The sequence below is a fragment of the Struthio camelus genome, chromosome W (genome assembly GCF_040807025.1).
Source record: "Struthio camelus isolate bStrCam1 chromosome W, bStrCam1.hap1, whole genome shotgun sequence".
NCBI classification, from domain to species: domain Eukaryota; kingdom Metazoa; phylum Chordata; class Aves; order Struthioniformes; family Struthionidae; genus Struthio; species Struthio camelus.
This window is the reverse complement of record NC_090981.1, coordinates 23,076,769-23,097,188: the sequence shown is the minus strand read 5'-3', so window position 1 is coordinate 23,097,188 and position 20,420 is coordinate 23,076,769. Positions and strand designations below refer to the sequence as shown.

At 41.3% G+C, this 20,420-nt stretch overlaps 1 protein-coding gene across 4 annotated transcripts in view; it reads left to right on the top strand.

The window, feature by feature from the left end:
- Positions 1-7,618: 7,618 nt before the first annotated feature.
- The window catches only part of LOC138064057 (dmX-like protein 1), a 76,545-nt gene continuing 63,743 nt past the window's right edge, over positions 7,619-20,420 (top strand). For all 4 annotated transcript variants that reach the window (XM_068924841.1, XM_068924839.1, XM_068924838.1 and 1 more), the window contains exons 1-2: positions 7,619-7,826; positions 17,588-17,713. In XM_068924841.1, coding sequence (XP_068780942.1) covers positions 7,740-7,826; positions 17,588-17,713 — 213 coding nt within the window. In that variant the 5' untranslated portion in view covers positions 7,619-7,739. The remainder of the gene's footprint in view (positions 7,827-17,587; positions 17,714-20,420) is intronic.

Below are 20,420 nucleotides of genomic sequence, written 5' to 3'. Positions count from 1 at the left end.
TTATACTTCAAAAAAGTTTGTCAGAGACAAGGACAACTATAAGGAGTGACACCGTTTCTAATGTGATAAGGAAAACATGTAAGAAGCTTCAGAATAAACCGCAGAATATTCCTCTTCGGAAGAGTCATGCAAAATGAGTAGAACATTCATTTTGTGAATGTGGACACGTCTATATATTTACATATCATATAACATTTACATTTCACGGTAACCTAAGAAGTTAACATATTTGGTATTTTTATACTCAGCCTGAAATCTACCATATTTCTGAGGAAACAATAACTTCTTGAATAACTTAGTGTTTACATTTTTAAAAAATGCATTCTGGTAAATAGTACCGGGTAATACATATCCTAGTTGTCTCACATAAATTTCAAATAACACAGTACATGTGAGTAGCCTAATCAGAGTTGAATGCCAGTAGGTGAACTGTCTGAGGAACTTGAAGGCCAGATGGAGTCTCCCAAGTCTACGCAAAGAACGGACCTGCTACAGAAATTATCTTCATATTGGCAGAGAAAGCCTCACTCAGTCATTGCCAAGTTACTGATTCCTGCAGCATGACATAGAGTGCACCCTGTGTGTATGTGTACATTGACATACTGATGGATGAAATTTGAAAATCGACTGATGCATTTGGAAACTGGCTCTGTTTGGCATTTGCAGTAGGACCAAGCTCTCATATGCCACACGGGATCACTCTGACTATGCGCTGCAGTGTTGACATGCCAGCACGGGTGGAGCGAGGTCACTCCATTGGCATAGATTTTGCAGAGCTGCTCCACGCGCAGGCAGCTCACCTGACTCTTAAGAGCTCTGCTGCAGCACAGCTCTGTGCCCTTGGAGCAGCCTGCTGGGAAAGAGCTGGGGGAAGACCTGAGAAGCCTCCCTGGGGCCTCCTCACCTTCACTCAGAAGATGTGTTTATGCTCAGGCCCTCCCTTACCCCCAGCTTGACCTGTTCCGCAGGCATGCTTGCTTCCAGCCACGTACCTTGCTGACCCCAACCTGCTGACTTGGCTCCCTGGCGCAACGTCAGACCCACATCGGTGCTGGGGCTGGTGTGGTGGCCACTAGCTCCGCAGCTGCCCATGGTCACTGTCCCCGGCTCCACTCTGCTCTCCTCATTTGGGGGCTGTGGACCTGCACCCTCCCCGGAGAGGCCCTGCGGCCTTCTTGCAAGGAGGCCCCGTGCATCTAGCACAGAGTCAAATACACACCAGCTCTACGGCCCATTCAGACAGGGGACAAGACTTGAGCTTTCCAAATTACACTTTCAACTACCACTACGTGGAGCTCAGGGACAGAGAAAGAGTGAACAGAATATAGGAGCAAATGGCCCAGTCCAATCCTTCTGCCAAGTCACTTAGGGAGGTCTAGAGGAACTGGTAAGAACAAATGGAGCTCACTGGTACAGGCAGCAGCAATGAATGCAAAGAAAAAAAAGCTCTAATTTCCATTTTCTAAATTACTAGCGGTCAGAGGGTATTTTATAAACATACAGGGAAATAACAATTAATGTATTATCCAGCAGCCCTTATGTAAGCCATTTTCTTCAGAAGTAGCTTGAATCTCAGTCTATGAAATAAATATAAAACTCTGAATGTGAATGGAAATGTTAAAAGCTTGTTAATTGTTAGCTTGTAATTTGTAAGCCTGAAGAATCTAATAATGGTTGGCTTTTACTTTGGAAACAACTACTGAAGATACTCTGAGCTTGTAAAATGGAAGCATCACCACAAGCCAAATAAAAGATGCATTGAATAAAGCACAGCATCATTTCTAATATCTTCTAAAAAACAATACTGGCCAGCGTTTCTCTCCTCCAGCAAGGAAATGGTTATACCGGATAATTAATGTAAAAGAGAAGGTACTGCACTATAAATACTAAGAGATGTCATAACAACATGAACTGTTACAAAATGTCTTTCACCAAATGAAGCAAATATCACTGTAACCTGCAGGCGAAAGACAGAAAACATAGGGTAGTGAAAAAATGAACAAAGTAAGCTTTTCTCAAAGAAATGTTTCACAATGGTTGACTGTTTAGGTCTATACTACTAAATGCCAATGTTTATATATTTAGGAATGCTATGTTTCCTAAGATGCCAGGCTGTGTTACGATTCTTTCTACATCAGTAGAAGAACAGAATCAAGTACTCCTTCAACTTATTCCCGCTGTGGGAGTAGAGGGTGGATTCCAGATCTCAGGGAGATCAGTAAGGCTTTTGCTCTTGACCTCACTAAGGTCAGACTTTTGCCTCAGGCATCCACATCCCTAAAAAACCCTGCAGAAGAATCAAGGGCAGCAAAGACAAGCAAAGTCAAACAGTTTATGAGGTGGTACAGTTGTTCCTGGCTATAGTGCATTATTATCGTAAGTAGTAATATAACGAATTGCATACGATAATTATTTCAGAGAAAAAAAGAACGCTACCAACCTGTAGATGATTATTAAGATATCAGGGAAGAAACCAACATTTACTAGTTCGGTTGATAAGCTCTAAGCATACCACTTAAAATGCCAGGTTCTTTCAAAGCTGCCTGTGTATCATTGACATAAGTGATTTTAGTGCTGTTAATGAATGACTCATGGATGTTTATTGTACAGAAAGAACACAAAATATGGCATTGACATGTGCAAGTAAAATAATTCACAAATATATATTAATTTCCTACTTTACTACCCTGAAGAATATTATTAATCATGGACTGGCTTTGCAGAAGTGCAATTTTGATTTTAGAAGAGATGTGCATGATTTAGAATTCTCATTCGGATTTTTCTCAGACATTATTAGTGAAGTACTAGCAAGATGTACCAATGCAAAAAGTGCATGTATATATTTAGTACTGCTTTCTGGAGCATTCAAAGGTCTGATTGTTATTGAAATAGTAATGCTTTGGTCAATAATCCAAAAAGCAGTATATCATTCACTTCCAAGCCCTTCCGTACATGCACAAATCCTGTAAGTGACAGCCATTAAGAACAGACACAGCCACTGTATGTTAAAACATTAGGAAGTGATAGTCTTTCCTCTCTTCTGCTGTTCCGATATTGAGAACATCCTGTCCTTTTAAAAGGAAAAGGTGAGAACTGAGGTGAGCGTGTTCAGTAGTAATTGCGAATGACAGGAATTGACAGCGTCTCATCTGAAAAGAATTACAGCTCCTGAGAGCTCCCAGCAGAGAACAGAAGATATACTGATGTTAGGGGGACAAAACAATGAAAAGGAGCTTAAGGTAGTATTTTGTAACCCTGTAGGGCAAATGTAATGCCTTTTTATTTTTTTTTAGAAACTTGTGAGAGAAAGAAGAAACAAAGGGGTTTTAGACAAACTGTTTGCTCAAAAGAGAGTGAAAAAAATATACAAAATGAACAAGTGCATGGGGAAGTTTTTTTAATTCTAAAATTCTTTTGTGATGACCATTAACTTTCTGAGATTTTTCTTTAGCTTCCAACAACTGTCAAGTTTTGAAAGTCTGAGCAAAACCAACCGGTATGTCTTTGTCAAGAAGAAAATGTAGATATACATTTTTAATTGCATTTAAATAGTTGAAGCATCCTTTTAAGCCTGCAGTGCCAAACCGTCCTGGCTAGAGTTGAAATTTGTCCGTGTCCAGCAATAATGCACTCACTTTGTTATTACAATAAAATGTAAAATACTTATTATACCTGTAGCTGAATTGACAGATGTTGCAAAAGAGGTGAGAAGGGGCACCAAACAGGACACATGTCCAAGTCCCACTTCTGGTAGCTCCTTTGCTGCTCTCCCAGGGGAGAAGTTGAAGGTTCATAGCGGCAGGTACCAGTGGTGTGGGCTGAGACCTCCTGCAGTAGAGCTGACTGGTGGCACTGGTAGGTGGGAAGGGGCAGGTAGTACTCATCAAAGCGGGGATGGGAGCCAGGACATGTACCTGCCTGGCCTGCCATTATATAGGCTCTCAGCTTATCCAGAGAATACAGGATAAAAGGAAAAGTCCTTTCTGTTATGAAGTAAACCAAACATATTAATCTGAATAGTCTCAAATCTGATTAGGAAGGAAATACGAAGTTCCAAGTTCCCGATTTTCGTACCACATCAGCATGTTAGAGTGTGTCAGTTGTACATATACTGTGTTGTAATTAGATGTAAATTAAAAAGCAGTTGTCAGTAAAACTCTATTGCTTTCATTCTTTTACTTGGTGTCCTAAATTTCACTTCTGCATAAATTCTTCACCTTCCTTAGACCAGGCGCTAGGACTAAATTTCCATTGTTACTCCATATCTTGTCATACTGCAAATCCTATGTGCTTTACATTTGTGGCGTGAATAAGGTTCAGAGAACCAAAGTAACTCTATGGGATTTCTCACCTTTTCTGTCCAGAGTATTCTGAAACAGTCCTATTCAAAAGAAGTAGCTAAAGAAGGTTGGCCACAGCTAAAACTGGAACGCCTCACAGGCAGGGACCAGAGGTAGATAGCAATGCTGAAAATCACAGACAGGGGCCTCTTATTGAGTTCACTCATAATTCACTTTCGTTCTCAGAACCAATGAAAATAATTTTTGTGAACTTAAAAGTCCACTGAGATTGCTTCATTAGATTCTACAGCTGTAATCAAATAACTCCTGGCAAGGATAAGATCACTTTGCTATGATTCTCTGATGATAATTGGATAAGCTTTTGATCCTCTCCAAAACAGAAGTGATTAAGGTGATAGCAGTTTATAACCAGCACAAGAGAAGCATGACTCTTTGAAGGAATGTCTGTCTATGCACATGCAGACAAAATCTGATAGGTTTTTCTCAATTCAGAAGGCCTTAAAAAAATCAGAGAACTCTTTCTTTCATTGGCTGGAATTATTGCAGGATCCACCAGTATAGTAAGATGTTTTTCAGTCTGCTTTTCAAAGGATGCATACTACAATAACGTGTGAGACCCATGCCAAAAAGGGTATGAGTTGACCTTGTTTGCACGAGAACTGGAAAAGGAATACAAGAAGAGAAGGCATTGTTGTGTATAAATATGAAGCAGCATCTTATAAATTGTGGGCTCTGAGGAGGCACAGGCCTGTGCTGTGCTGCACATATCCCCTGGCCACAAGATAAACTTAGCTGGCTAATCCTAACAGAGGAGCCTATAGGCAGCTCCTACTTGGTACCAGCAACTACCTCACCCGCGTGTCCTCGTCTTTATCCAAAAGTGAAGCAGCATGTTCTCATGTAAACATCCTTTTTCTTGACAGTAGGAATGATGAATAGAATTGTTTTCGTCTAAGAAAATCCTGTAAGAATGCCACAAACCAAAAGGCTGGGGAGCCTCACCAAGGGCGGGATCTGCGCAGTGTGGCGAGTCCTAACTGAGGGGTCTGTCCAACGATGTATTACCTCAGGGCTCGCAGCATCAAAAGGGACTTAAGATGTAATTGCTAATCTTTTATTCCAATCCTATGTTTGAATATTCTGATTAAACATTGTATTATACTTAAAGATTCAAGTGGGCATTCCTGCTCACCGAGATCTAGAAAGACCCAGCACCTCCCCAGTGCACAGTAATTACTTCTTGGAAGAGTTGGTAGGCAGAATGAGGCTCTAACACTCCCTACTGGGTTAATGTGAACATAAGAATGGAAATTGGTGTAGCAGCTGTAATTTAGGAGGAAAAGCACAAGTAATGCTATAGTTTCTATGAGAAATCGATGAAATACTAAAAACTACTTACAGAAAAACAATCGTAAGAAATAACCAGACATAAACTGCTCTCAGTGCAGCATAGAAGATGCCCGTGCTTTTCCACAATGTGAAGATACTTCAATCTTTCAGTCTATTTAGAGGTGAGGAGTTGCTCAAATGGCTAGATACCCGACCTGACAGGTCTGAAGATCTTCACGCCATCCTAATGTGCAAGTCCCACTGCTTTTCATCTTTCTCGCTGAGGGTCAGACTCGAGGTCATCTCATCACATTGGCGCTAACTGGTGAGAACCTTTCACAAACTCTGTTCTTAAGCTCTCCAGTCCTTAAGCCCTGTTCTATAAAGCAATACCCATCTAAGAGGGCTTCCATTTTTTTCTGATGTTGCAGAGATGGTGAAAAACCTGCAGCTAATTTGGCCTTCCAGGAAAATTTCTTCTGAGCTTCCTAAGTCTCAAGCAAACAGCTGTGCCATAGCCAGACTGCTTCCCTCTGTAACGCCCTACAGAAAGGTTGCAGTCGTTGCCCTCAGCCTGTGAAATAAAATGGGCTAGCTCTGGATGCATTCGGAGTTATAAACTCCCTTGTCAGCTCCACTAAGGAGGGCCATGGAGCAGCAGACTTGACTCACTCCGAGTCCACCTTCTTTTGTCCCCCATCTGGGTCAGCCAAATCCTCTGCCTTGCCACCAGGCCAAAGGAGCAGCTATTTCAGTATGAAAATTAAATTCTTTTATTCAGCAACCATTATCCACAGCACGTCCTAGTGACCATGAATAATTTAAAAGTACTTCGGGTTTTTTTTTTTTTGTATTCATTTGTACTTTACAGACGCACTTGGAAAATTACTAGCACTAACTAGGCAGAAACTAAGGCCTCTGCTTTGCTGCCAGAAATCAAGATAAGCACAGAGCCTGTAAGCCATAGCGTGACTTGAAGAAAAGACTTGATGTTACCACCTTGAGAAGCCATAGGGGAAAAAACGTGAGCCCCATTTCCAGCTCAACAGGAAGATTTGGAAGGGCAGCACTGCTAAGTTACCAAGGACATTATTGTAAATACTTATTATGAAGGCAGCCTACCCTCTTCAGTTTGGTCATTTGGCAGGTAAGGGAGAGAAAATGCTAACGCAGCTTGTGTTTTTTTACAAGTAGTGAGGTTTTGATTTTTATACCCCTCTGCTGTCACCTCGCACCGACTTTTAACGAGCATTTTAAAAGCTGCTGTTTCTTAAACGTCTCCCGAAAGAAAAATCACCGCAGGCCGCTGCAGCGTGGCAGGACGTCCAGAGACACTGAGTGGGGGAAGTTTTGGCGAGAGCCGCCGCCGAGTCGGCCGCAGGCCGGGCAGCTGTGCAATGCGAAAAGCATCCGCAGCACTTTGCCCGAGCTGGGAGGGAGGGAGGAACACGCACTTTCCCTCCTGGTGACGCTGCAGCAGCAGCGCTGGCCCTCGCCCCCTCGCATGGGGCACTTTCCCTCAGGGGACCCCACGTCTGCCTCGGCCAGCCTCCCCGAAACGGGGCGCGGACGATTAGCCCCCGCTCTTGGCCTGCCTCGTCCCCAACGGCCCTAACGGCCCCCACAGCCGCCCCGCCCCGCCCCGCCGCCAGGGGCGCGGCCTCCCGCGGGCGGGCCCCCTCAGCCCCGGCCCGCAGCACATGCGCAGACAGGCCCTCGCCCCTCTTCCCCTCCCTTGGCGCAGCTCCCAGCGTGCTAGCGCGCATGCGCAGCAGCCAAAGCCTACCTGGCGACGGAAGGGCTGCGGAGATAGGCTCGTTCACGCTCTCGCGGTTCGGTGCCCGAGGACGTCACCCGGGCGCGCTCTCGCGAGGTTTGGTGCCGCGCGGCCGGCGGCGGGGGCCGGTGGCAGGGGGCGCTGCGGCTCGGCACGGCACCGCCCCGCCCCGCCCCGCCCCGCCCCGCCGCGGCCGGCCGGCCGCCGCGGCTCCGCCCCCGGTATGTGCCGCCGCCGCCGCCGCCGCCTTCCCCTGCGCCGCTCGCGGGACGAGGGACGGCCGAGCGGCTCGGCGGCCGGGGGCCGGTAGCGCCCGGCGCTTGCGTGTCGCCATGAACCTGCACCAGGTGCTGACGGGGGCCGTGAACCCCGGCGACAACTGCTTCTCCGTGGGGAGCCTCCGCGACCAGCCCTTCACGGTGAGTCCTCCGCGCCTCCTCACAATGCCGGCACCGCGTGTGCCCTTCCTTCGCCGGCGCTCAGCCCAGCCGGGCCGGGCCGGGCCGGGCCGAGCCTCGCCTGCCGCGGCACCTCGCGGCCTGCGCTCGCTGCGGAGCCGGCTCCGAAACCGGCTGCGTCAGGCGCGGCGGCGGGCGCGTGACCCCGCCGGGCGGCGCGGCGCGGCGCGGGGCGGGGCGGGCGGCCCCCGATAACGTTATCGGCCGTTAACGGCAGAGGCCGCGGGCGCAGGCGGCGCCGTGCCGCCGTTGGGGGGCTTCTCCCCCCGGGGCCCGCGGTACACCTGCCGGGGAGCCTGCCGCGGGCGCGGCGGGGGAACCTGCCAAACTTTCCTTTAACGGCGGTGGTTGCGGAGTGCTGTGATGCCAGCCAGCAGCGTGTGTGGTGGGCGGGGTGTGTTTTTAATTGGGCAAAAAATAAAATGGATGTGGCTTTCTTATGCCGCTTGCCGAAAGGTAGGACTGCACATGGGTTCGTACGGAGGTCTGCTGATGCAGGAATATGGTGGCTTGGGGAACGCATGTGAAAGATTACATAAACGTCGGCTTCTGCGTGCGACTTTCTGTGCGAGGGAATTTTAGCGCTCGCTTTCAGTCAGGTATATAATTAAAATGCTGGTCTCAGCTGAAGAAGATCCTATAATACTGTGGCCCAGCGTTAAGGTTTTAACACCATCTTTGAACTCCCTCTCAGCGTTTATAATTCTAGTGAAAATAAACACTTGAGCACGTAATGTAGACTAGCGCTTCTGTGTTTTTCTTGAAGTATTTACTTTTCTCCCTTTCACTTTTGTTAAGTAGCTAGATTGCTGTTGTTGTGTTTTCCTTCTCTCTCTCACTCGAAAATAAACCATTTTAGCCTGCCTTTTTAGACTGAGAGATGAAGTAAGACTAAGCTAAGTTTCTTGGTGCACCACGTTTGAGTATTTTAACTGTAGTTTTTCTGGCCACCCCTAATTATGCTTATAGCATAGTGCAGCTTTTAAGTTTGATAGGAGAATGATAAACAGTAATGCAAGAATAAAGAAACTTAATTTTTGTGTCTTTTCTTATCTATGTAATTAAATTCAGCTGACCTCTTCCAGCTTCAGTCTGTAGTAGCAGCACAATGCCAGCACTGGGAAGTCTGGGGTATAGTCAGCGTTCCAGAGTGAAACACATCTTGGAACTGCTTCTGCTTTTTCCGTCTGCGACTACTTAGTTCTGCTTTTAGTGAGACCGTTGGACTTCTTTGGACTTTCTGCCACTGTGTTAGATTGGCTTTGCATTGACGTGTTCATCTATCTCCTTGTAAAGAGATGTACATGCTTCAAAAAAACCTAATCCTATAGATAATTTCATATTGGAGTATTGGATTTTTTTCTTGAATTGAAGCAATTGGGACTCTGAATTTGAATTAAGGTAAATCTCACATGTCCAGAAATGTTAAAGACCCACAAGTGATGTGAAGCTATTGGCTAAGAGACAATGAAGTTTGCTTTACAGTTAGGTGCTGGTAAATCCTCATAGTATCTTCTCTTAAGTTTCTGATTTTGACACTCTTCTCTTGAGGAAAAGAGGTCCAGTTATTGATGTCACTGAAGAACTCCCTCTTTCTTTTGTAACTTAACTTGATAGAGGCGTTAGAAATGGGTAGTGCCTGAAAAGAATGAGAGTGGGCCTTTGGAAAGAAAGGAATGATCCAAAAATACAGTTTTCAGTAACTGTTTCCATGGACTCTTGTTTACAGGACTTATTCTGACATAAACGTAGTAACAATGTTTTCAGCAGACACGCTCCTCTTGATCTGTCATCCCCTGCCCCTTCCCCCAAGGTTATTAATGCATTTTTTTCTTAAGAAATGTTCTTGATGACTTCTTGACGTAGCTTTATAAAATGAACAACAACAAGTTCAGCAGAAGACTTCAAAAGATTAATAAGCGAAAGGTACAAAAAATAGTGTTTATCTTTCTGGAAAGACTGTGATGGCCTTAAACCTTTAGAAAATCCAACAAGAAAAACTGACAGGTGTTTTCCTAGATCTGAAGTTATGATGTATGTATTAATAAGTATAAATACTATTGAATGATCTTTTGGAAGTGGAAGAAGACATGTTCAACTTGCAAGTTTTAGTGAAGTGTATGGATGTGTACAAGTTTTTAGAATCTCATTTGAAACAAAATGAAAATAGTTTATAAATGACTTCCTATGTGCTTAATTTTAGATTCTTTTTTAGCATAAACAGAAGGTGGTATAGGCTGTTTATAGCTGTGTATGTATTTTACTTAGAGAGCTTGCGGAAACATACTCATTACATTGTATAGTCCTCTTTCTCCTCCCCGCCCCTCCCTGGTCCCCCCTTGCTGGGAATTAATCTTGGCTTCTTGTATTTAGTGACACGGAGAAGAGCAGAGCAGAGAGTGAGAAGGATTAACCTTCCTACCGTTGTTTTGGAGACTCTCACTCCCTCAATTATGGATTTTGTATGCAAGTCTCGGCAAACTTCTATGCTTCCAATTTTTATGGCTTAAGATCTCACAGGAGTTAACATTTCAGGATTACTTACTGTGCAGCTGGGGAAAGCTGCCTTTGCCTGAAAAGAGAAGTTGGTCTGTAATACCTTGATTTCAGATAGTGTGTGGTCCAGGACGCTATCTGCTGTCCTATACTGAATATTTAAGGTAAAAGGTTTCAAATATTCCCACTTCAAGTGTAAAAAGAACAAATTCTTCTCCAAAACTCTGAAAATTGGAAGCCAAAGTGGTAAAAAGTGTCTGTACTAACTGAATTTCATGTAGGTTTTTTGATTGTACAGTTAGATCAGTTCTGCTTTAAGATTTTATTTGAGGTATTTATCCTAATGGTGGGCAAATGGCAGAGGATCATTGTACTGACTTTCTTTTAGGATGTGAAGTGTCAAGTAGGGTTCCAGCTTCCTTAGGGAGAAACACTGATAAAGAGATTTTGCACATCATTTATTTATATATAGCAAGCATAAGACTCATAAGCTTCAAGATATTGCAGTAAGCATCCCTGTTGTTAAATATCTGCTGAGAGCAGGTGGTAAGAAAATATGGTACGTTAAATGAATATGAAGAACTTGGCTGTAAATCTCCAAGTAAATTTTTTGTTTGTGTGAGCTGAATTTGCAAAGCAGTGTGTGAGCACAAATGTACAGTTTATTCATTTCAATTGAAAACAGAATGCAAGTCAGTAACCTATTCTGTTTAAGTATGATTTTTCGTGTGCCAGTACTGCACTTCCTTCAATTTGAAGGGCTGTGTATCTTTTATTAGTAATTCAGTATTGCCTGAATTAAATGCTACATAACTACAAAAATCCTATGGCTAAAGTCAGAATTTGACTGTTTACTCCCTGTGTGCTTCTCCAGAAATTCCACTGCAGACAAGTGTACTGAAAATAAAAAAAACACAATATGCCCTTTGCCGCCTTAATCTTTTCCAGTCTGAAATATTTGAGCATAAGAACCAAGCGTTAATAAGTTTAGGGTTTCTCACGTGCATAGGATACTGCTATAGTTGTTATTACTGGACCTGTATGTAAGTTATTGGGTAATCAACACTGATATCGCTCCTACTGTTGAATGACTTTGTGCAGGTTTCGTTGTTCAGTTCAGTTATCCATTTTTTTTCCCCCTTTGCCAACATCAGAAGGAGAAACAAAAAATCGCTATAAGCAATGGCGACTTTACAAGTACAAGTCCTAGGAGTGGCATTGAAAGTTGCAAAAGAACAGTTGTCTGTAGGGATGAGGCTTTGGCAGAGAAAGATTAAATTGTGAGTTTTCGTTCAGTGTATCCAGAATCTTTTTTTGGTCAGATTTCCCCTCTGTATGTGCATTGAATTCATCCTGGATCTGCAACTGATTTAGTAGGAGCAACAGAATTATGGACTTTAAATGTTAAGCTAAAAAGCTCTTGAAAAATTTGTTTTTGAGTAGTTTATTCAAGACCACACACGGTGTTTTCCGAAGATACTGGATTGCAATATAAAATACAGGTTTCTAGCTTCATAAAATTGTTGGATAAGTGAAAGCATATTCTGCAACATGGTAAAATTGACTTATCTGTCTAGAAAATACTTTAATTTGGTGTTATCCAGAACTCCATGTGTATCCATTGTCAAAAAAATGAAATGACTGGTCATAGCAGTTCCTCAAGAAATTAGACTCTGTTTGCACCTCCTTCTTGATAGTAATTTAGAAAAGGGAAGGAAGCCTTTCTGATACTTTTTTTGTTTCTTTTCCAGTGAACAGTTCACTGTTTAAGTTCTGAATAGGTTATTTTTTAACTGAACCAAACTAAAAAGTCCAAACTGAATACAATTCCTTCACACTTCAGTGAGAAAAGCAGTGCTGTTTCAATGAGCCCTGATTCAAAATGCATAGCCAATCAGTCCTCACTGGGTGAATTATCTTCTGTTAAAATACTTTTGATAAAATTAGGAAATGTTTTTTCAAGGATGGTAAGAGTCTTTCTTAAAATAAATTTACTTTAATAGTCCTACTTCAATGAAGAAAGGAGAAGAAACAGATACCTGATGTCATTAGCAAAGAAAGATCAGATTTCTTTGTTTTAGTTTTTGTTCCTGCTCTAGGATGTACCTTATGTTTTTTGCGTCTCTCCTGGGAATCTCTCTCTTTCACTGTCTCTTTTTCTTTTATGTGCCTGTTCTCTTTTAACTGAGAACTTAGTTTCCTCTAAGGAATAAATGGCTATAAAGACAGTAAAAATACCTACTGAATATCCCCTCTTTCAAACATACCGTAGAAATATTATTCAGCTATTACAGAATTTCAGTAAAATCTTCTTAGTCCGGCCGTTTGGCTGTTAGCTCAGGCATCCAGACCTTTGAGACGTGCAGCATAATTTGCAAGGAACATAAATACCCTTGGATGCCCATCAGCAGTAAAAATGGCTCAGATGTGGCTTGAGAATTACCTCTGCAGTAGCCAAATAGTCTCCAAAAGGTAGTGGGGGCTGTTATATTGCTAGGCTTCCAGTATGCCAAAGGCAGAGACAGCATTTCAAAAGAAGTTACTGTAAACTATTAAAAGCCATCCCCTGGTTCTCTTCAACTGCATAGTTCTGTACGTCCTTGGGCCCAGCAGAGTTCTGTATCTTTCTAGTCTGTCCATTCATCATACCCATATATATTTGTATGTATTGTGCAGGTATTACTACATAATTACATATGTGCATGTGCACACACAGTACTATATGCGACTGCAGATAGTAGCTGAAATAGGCAGGCAAATTATGGTATGCGTACTGGTTCCTTTTGTATAACAGATGCAGAATGAATAAAGTTTGTGCAGGTCTTGTAAGATACACCTCAACCTTTATGTAGCAATTCCTGTAGAAAAAAACTCTGTATGTCTATTATAGAAGAAATATAAAGCTAATGACTTTGGAAGGTGCCGTGCTATGTGAGAGGTCAAGAATCTTTCTCCTTTGCTTGTCGTCTTTTGATACTCAGGTCCCGTTTGCCAGTACTAGACTGTTTTTAAAAGGTTACTTGCATCAGGTTGTCACTCTAGGAAGAAATGGGGATAGTTCAGATAGATGTCTGTAATATCTTCCTTTTATAATTGATAAGCTTTTAATGAGTGGTTATCATCAAAATAGAAGTTCATCTTCTCCAAAGAAATACAGTTCTAGAAATACAAGCTGACATTCGATTGAAATAATGGGTAGAAGCTGTGTGAGAACCCAGTATTGCATGTGAAATAACATTTATTTTTACAGGCCCGAAACATCTTTCACTTCCTAATTTCAGGCTTGTTTTGCTTTGTCACCAGCTAGTGAAATCCGTCTTTCTGCAGCTGGAACTAGTTCTACCTTGTTTGTTTGTGTAACAAAAGAACAAAGCATTGTTTAATAAACATTCCAAGAACATGATAATGTCAACATTATTGCTTATGTCATTGTATGGAGACAACTTTTTTGTAAGTGTCCTAGAACATTCTTAAGGTGAAGGACTTACCTGACTTGCCAAAAGTAGACTTTGAGGCTCTGCTTGCTCTAAAAAGGCTTCTTGATATTTTTATCTTTTTTTAATTTAACATCTATTTAGGAATCCTTTCCTAGTAGTTCTGTATGGCAGCATTTCCCTTTCCTCCTGCCTTCCTTCCCCCGCAAAAGACTAATTTAAACTGAGGTGATGTAGACAAGAGTATATACCTGAACTTGTTTCTTGCCCTAATATGATAGGACACTTGAATTCGTTTTCTTAATTTCTGTAGCTTAGAAGAATACAAGCTCAGTAGTACCTGTCATCTCAAAAATGAGTAAGATGTGAACTGTGGTAGACAACCCTCGTGCAAAAAAGCAGATCAATTTGACTAGTTAGCGGAATTCATTTTTGTTGCCTCTGAGACCATTAGGGTGCAAAAAGTACTCTTTACTTCTGAGTACTTCTTCCATTTTACTATGCTAAAATACTTCATACATTTTTCTGAAATGAAAATATTGTTTGGAAGCCCAGTATTAGTCCAGCAGTTAACTTTGTGTTCTCGTGTTAGAGAAGTGGTTTTTTTAAACTATACTACTGCTTGGAAACTACCTCCAGAGTTGGAGTCTGGGTTCCAGTGAACGTGCATGAGAGTGTTAGACTCTACACAGAGAAGAGCTAAAGAAAAGTTACAGTGGGGATAGGAAAGAACTGAAGAAAGAATAACACTAAGCTTACACAAGGTTAGTTTTTTTGGTTTATAATTTCCACAAAGCATGAAGAATGAATGAGGGATTTTCTTAGGCAGAGGGGAGCTATTAAGCTTCCCTCATATTGCATCTGATCAGCGTGAGATATAACGCGATTGGGATGGTAGGGAAAAGTAGCAAATGGAGCCTCAATTTCATTTGCCAAACAGTTTGGTTATGCTCTATTTTGCTACCTTTTTTTCATTTGTGCATTAACCTCTGTCACTTCTGCGTCCCGTGCCTGTTGTCTTTGAAACTATTGTTCTCCTGCAGGCAAACATTGGCTAAACTTAAATAACCTTCAAAACGCTTTCCTTCTGCTTGCCTGTAGTTATGCTAGGAAGTTCTTTGAGAATTTTTTTTTTTTTTCCCTGATTAAAATACCTGCCTCTTTGGGGAAAGATGGACTCCAGAGGCTTAAGAGCTACTGGTGATTCTGCAACTCGCTCGAGACTGGGAACTCAACATGACCAAGTGTGGTCTAACCCATCTGAATATCAGAAATGATTTTTTTATTCCCATATGTAAAGTTTTTTTGTCAGTATGTGAACAACTTAAAGACTGTAAGGATAGAACAGTTATCTCTTTCTTCATGGAGTAAGTGTTGTGGTGGGTTTCTTTTTTTCTTTTCCTAAAGACGTTGTTTCCCCTGCCCCCCATCCTAATCTGCATTCTTATGAGTGCACATATAATTAAGCGTTAGACTTGCGAGCTGTTGGTACGAGAAGATGTTCCCCAATTTTTCTTCAAATGATCACCTCTGATATGACTAACTCTTCTTTGGCATACAACATGTGACATAGGGCAAAAAATAACGTGAATTAAGCACAGGATAGGTGTATTTTTTTCTTTTCTTTTGTTTTGTTTTTTTAACAGATTATAGCAAAAGGGAAGAAGAGCTATAGCTCTCAGAGAAAAGTTTATATTAGTAAAGGGGATGTTTTCGGGAAACAACATGTCTAAGATGTTAGCATGGCTCTTGAACCGAGCTGCTGTCCAGTGTAGCCAGGAGTAGTGGGAAGTTGACTTCCAGTGCTTTTCTAAGTACTGGCTTCTGAAATGCTGATGAACATGTAAGTGCGTAAAGATTCCAGCATGTTGTGGTGGTGGAGTTACCTCTGTGTTCTTCTGATGAGAAGTGCCAAGTATACCTAATTTTTTTTTTTCTTTGTTTTTAATATATAGGTTAAAGCTGAGAGAGTTCCAGATCTGGTTAGATCTGGTTAAAACAGTTAGTTTCACTACTGCTGGTGGATGTTATATATACTAATTTTTGTTCACCATGATGTAAATATTGTAAAGGGGTGATGCTGTGGGATCTCGGGCCTCTGACTGTGTTGCTCGGCAGTTAGAACCAGATGGAGAGAAGCCTAGTAAGCCTGTGAAGTGCTGATGGGGCCTACATGGACGTACAGAAGAGATGGAGGGCTTCATACAATCTTTGGCACTTCATACACTTAAAGATGCTTTGTAATTAAGCCTTGTTGTCGCTGTAAGGCAGAACTTGTTGTTTCTTCAAACTGCTTTTGTAGGAAACAGTAAACGCAACAAAATAGCTTTGGAAGAAATTGTGTGTGTAATTTTTTTTGAATAAACTTTACCCAGTGGACTGAAGACTTAGTGACTTAGTGAGTCACCAGGTGAGAGATTTCTTTTAACTTTGAACCTCTTCCTCATAGAACATTTTTCCAAAGTTCAGTTTGTCATTTGGATGTCAAAATAATTACTTTATCACTTAATTTTGAAAAGAAAATACTGCTAAATCTATTCATAGGGGAAAAAGACTTGGGATGGAATGTCTTTTTTCTTTCCTTTTTCTTCTTTTCTTTTCTTTCTTTCTTTCTTTTTAATGTATATATTAGTATGTTAGTCTAGGACAGGCTCGGCTAAAAAGTATTCTGTAACCGGAAACAGCTCAAGACATGACTGTCACTTTCAAATTTGCAAAGCTAGCATTTCATTTCTCTGCTAGTTTTCAAGTCAAAAATGGTTTCCAGTAAATATACTAGAAATTAGCAGTGTTGCTCTTAAGGGGTGATCCCTTATGTCAGCATATGAAAATTCTGCATTTTCAGTTTTTGTGAGACTCTTCTGCTCTTGAATCATTTTGCCCAACAGAGCATATTTATCTGGCACATTGCTACTGGTTTTACTCTTAATTCTGCCTTTTGGTCCTTGGCTCTTATGGTTTGTTTTTTTTTTCCCCCTGTGTATGTGTTCCTTATCACTGGAATTCCATCCTTGAATGATTTATACTTATGATAATTGAAGGGTGCTCACTATCACTTCATAAACAGTCTCAAATATTTAATTTTCCTCTTCAGTTTAATCTGTGCCCCATTTCTTGTATAATGTATATAAGGTAGGGAGAAATACTTGACTTGGACACTGCAGCGCCCCTCACCTGCCTGTATAGATGTGTTAGCTACATCAAATTACTTATTTACTCTGAAGTTTGTGTTGCCACTAAAATGAATCTGTGGCATGCAAATAGCAGGAGGCTCAACAAATCTAAAATTCTAGCATTTCTTTTTTTATAGCTCAGCTTCGTTGTTTCCCTTCTGCATTTTACCTCTAAGAAAGCTATATACCATTTTAGCTTCTTGTTTTTATTCCCTCATTTCAAATATCTATTTTTAAGTGTCTGTCTCCAGTGTAGGAATTGAATATATTTTTTACAGCTTTGCATAAACTTTATATTCTTCCCATTTTTTCCCCTCCCAAGAGACTTTTCTTTCATAATTCCACCTTTGCCACCTCTTTCCTGTCTTGAACCACTGTTTCTACTTGTTACACAAATGTTGTGTTGGACGAAGGAAAGAGTGATCTGTCACTTCTGTTGCTTGATATAAGTTGTAGACTTGTTGGGAGACGTTTGAGCTCTGGAAATCTCTCTCTCTGTCTGTGGTGGTCTACATGGATGAGATACATGGACTGCGCTAGTTTGTTCTTCATTGGGTGGTTGTAGGTAACTGTAGCTTTACTCACTTTTTTTTTTTTTTTTTTTCCCCTTCTCTCCTAGGCATATGCATCAGGATGTGATATTGTGGTACTGGGAACTGACTTTGAAAGGTTACAGATAATCCCTGGAGCAAAACATGGAAACATTCAAGTGGGATGTGTGGACTGTTCAATGCAACAGGGGAAGGTACGTAGAGCAGCGTTTTGAATAATGTTCCAACAATGTCACATTAAGCTCTTTCTCAAGAGTAGAGATGATTGTAAGTTAAGGCAAATATGAGAGTGACTGGCAAAATGAATAACTGCTTTGTTTTATTTGGGGTGAATAGCACCTTAAAAGTGAACTACAAAGCATAGTTGTGAGATTGTAGAAAATAGAGAGGACTGCACAGGAAGATGAGTATAAAAGATGGCAAGCATTTGACCAAAAGGTGAGTAAGGTGAGAGCGAAGGTAGTTATTCATTCTGGTTTTACACCGCTGGGTATGTCATGGACGTGCCTTGACATGTCAGTGTTTCGCAGCAGATGAATGTTTTCACAGAAAAATCAATTTCAGATTTCTCTAGAAACAACATCCCCTTCAAGCAGTTCATAAAGGCTTAAAATTGCTCCTTGACAGATTTTTCCTTTCCTTGATTCTCAGTTTTTGTTTTTCTAATGCAGCTAAACTGGATTGGAAATGTTGCATTTTGTATGCTACAGAGGTGTGTGTGTGTGTGTGTGTGGTGTGTTTTTTTTTTTTTTTTTAAGTAACTGCAGTTTACCACAGAACAATTCAGGAAGAATTCTGTACAAAAAATTTGAAAGATCTAAGTAGCTCTGTCTACTGGGTTGTCACGCGGTGGTTGAACTCTGTTACCAGTTAGACTTTTGGTGTCTATCTTGAGAAGACGACTGCTGCATGGAAACAGCTTTGTATTTACCTGTAAAGTCTAAGGAGGACGATCTAGATGATTCACAGCTGCCCTCTGTTCCTTTTAATATTTTTGAGTGATAAGCTCTTGCAGCAGTATTCAAGTGATGTTAATGAAAATGAGGAAATGTTCTCCTCTGCTTCTCTGTCTGGTAGCTTGAAGCCGGGGAGAATCTGCATGTTTCCCCATTGGTTGCTGTTAACGAGAAAATTTTCTTGTGTGAGCGAACTGGCTGTGTATTGGTTGTTGGCGAAATATGCGTGCAGATCACGTGTCACTGTTTGTCCTATATCTTTAGGCAAATTTAGTAGATCATCTGCACTGCATGGTAGTAGCTCTGTATAATTTGGATAATGATCTATCTTAAATAACTGCAAAGGACTAGATATTAATATACTGAAATATATTAAGCTTCTTAAGTCTTTGGATTTCTTAAGTGGACCGGTATGGTCATTTTGATTCTGCAAGCTGGTATAATTTGCTGTTAGCAATTAGACTAGATGTATTTGTAGAGTCTTGAAATACCAGACAATGAATAACAAAGGCTGATGACTTATTCCTAAATGACCTTCAGGTACCGCCTCCAAGAGTGGTAGTGATCTCTCTGATCCTGCTATTAGAAGTAAGATTCGTGGAGGAGCCTTACTGAGTTTTCAAAGTATACAGGAGACATCTGGTAGCTGTCTGGGGAATTTATCTTGCTAATCTGGGAAGTTTTTCAGTACTGAAACTTGCATAATTCATTTCTGTGGAATGCTGCTCAGAGAGGACTGGTCTGAGTGGCTATATCATTATGGAAGCCTTTGGATATGGGGTATATCATGGGGTAGCCGTCGCTCTGGATGCTATGTGTTTAGTGTTTTGGCATGCTAATGTTAGTTTGTCTTGAAAACTCATGTAACGTGGAGAGACAGAACAAGTGTCCGCACTTGGAAGTAAAGAAAAATGAAAAATCTAATTACTCTGAGCTTATTTAGACTCACTGTTGAGATGCGGGAGGGAGTTATTAGAATAAAAAAAAGTAAACGAGGTACTTAAAGAAGACGAGAGAAAGCAAATATTAGCCTGAGATGTAAGGAAAAGGTTTCTTTAGGCCTTCAGCAAGTATGACAAAATTACTGTTGGCATTTTGGAGTCAGACTGATATTTAGGTAGTTAGTTTGATACAGTTTTATTAATTTATTTGTTCTTTTTAATGCAGAGGGCTTCTTGCCTTTGAAACTATGCACCCACAGTTTTAATTTAAATAATACTAACAATTCAGGTATGATAGGCTGGTACGTTTTCTTAAAGCTATTTGAGTTTTGGTTACTGAAATCAAAATGCGTCTTACAAAATGACTCTAACTTTCTTCAATTTTGTTAAAAGGAAAGAGAAACTCTACTCTTTCGCAAGAAGAGAATATTAACTATTACAGAATATCAGAGCTGGAGATCGAGCTATTGCATTGATTCTCTTGATGTGAGGCATCACTTGAGAACATAGGATGTCCTTTATCCGCATGACCCATGCAAGCTCCTTTTGTACATCTGTATATTTCAGAGCAGTTTTAAACGCTGTCAACCAGTGGCTGTCATCCCGAAGCCTGGAGCAAACATCTGGCTCATTTTAGCCCTGCTTACAAAGTCTTTTAAACTTGCTTTGATATAGTTGTCTTGGGATAAAGTGTCCGTAATTCCATCTCAACACAGGTTTGTGGTAGCTGGTGCCAGTGATGGAATAAGACTGTGAAATACCCAAGAAAGCTGTTACCTTACTACAACTTTTAAAGAAGTGTTTTGTGTTAGTCTTTAGTTTCTTCTACTTTTTTTGCAGTTCTCTGCATTGGGTATTTAGCTTGGACTTCCCGACCTTTCTGGAATAGTTTTTACACTTAGCATGTGGCCCTGCTGGAGAAGTCTGCAAAACCACTCTGAGCTGATGTTGGTCCTATTCTTAGCACACAAACTTGGCCTACTACTTTGAGCATTTACTGAAAT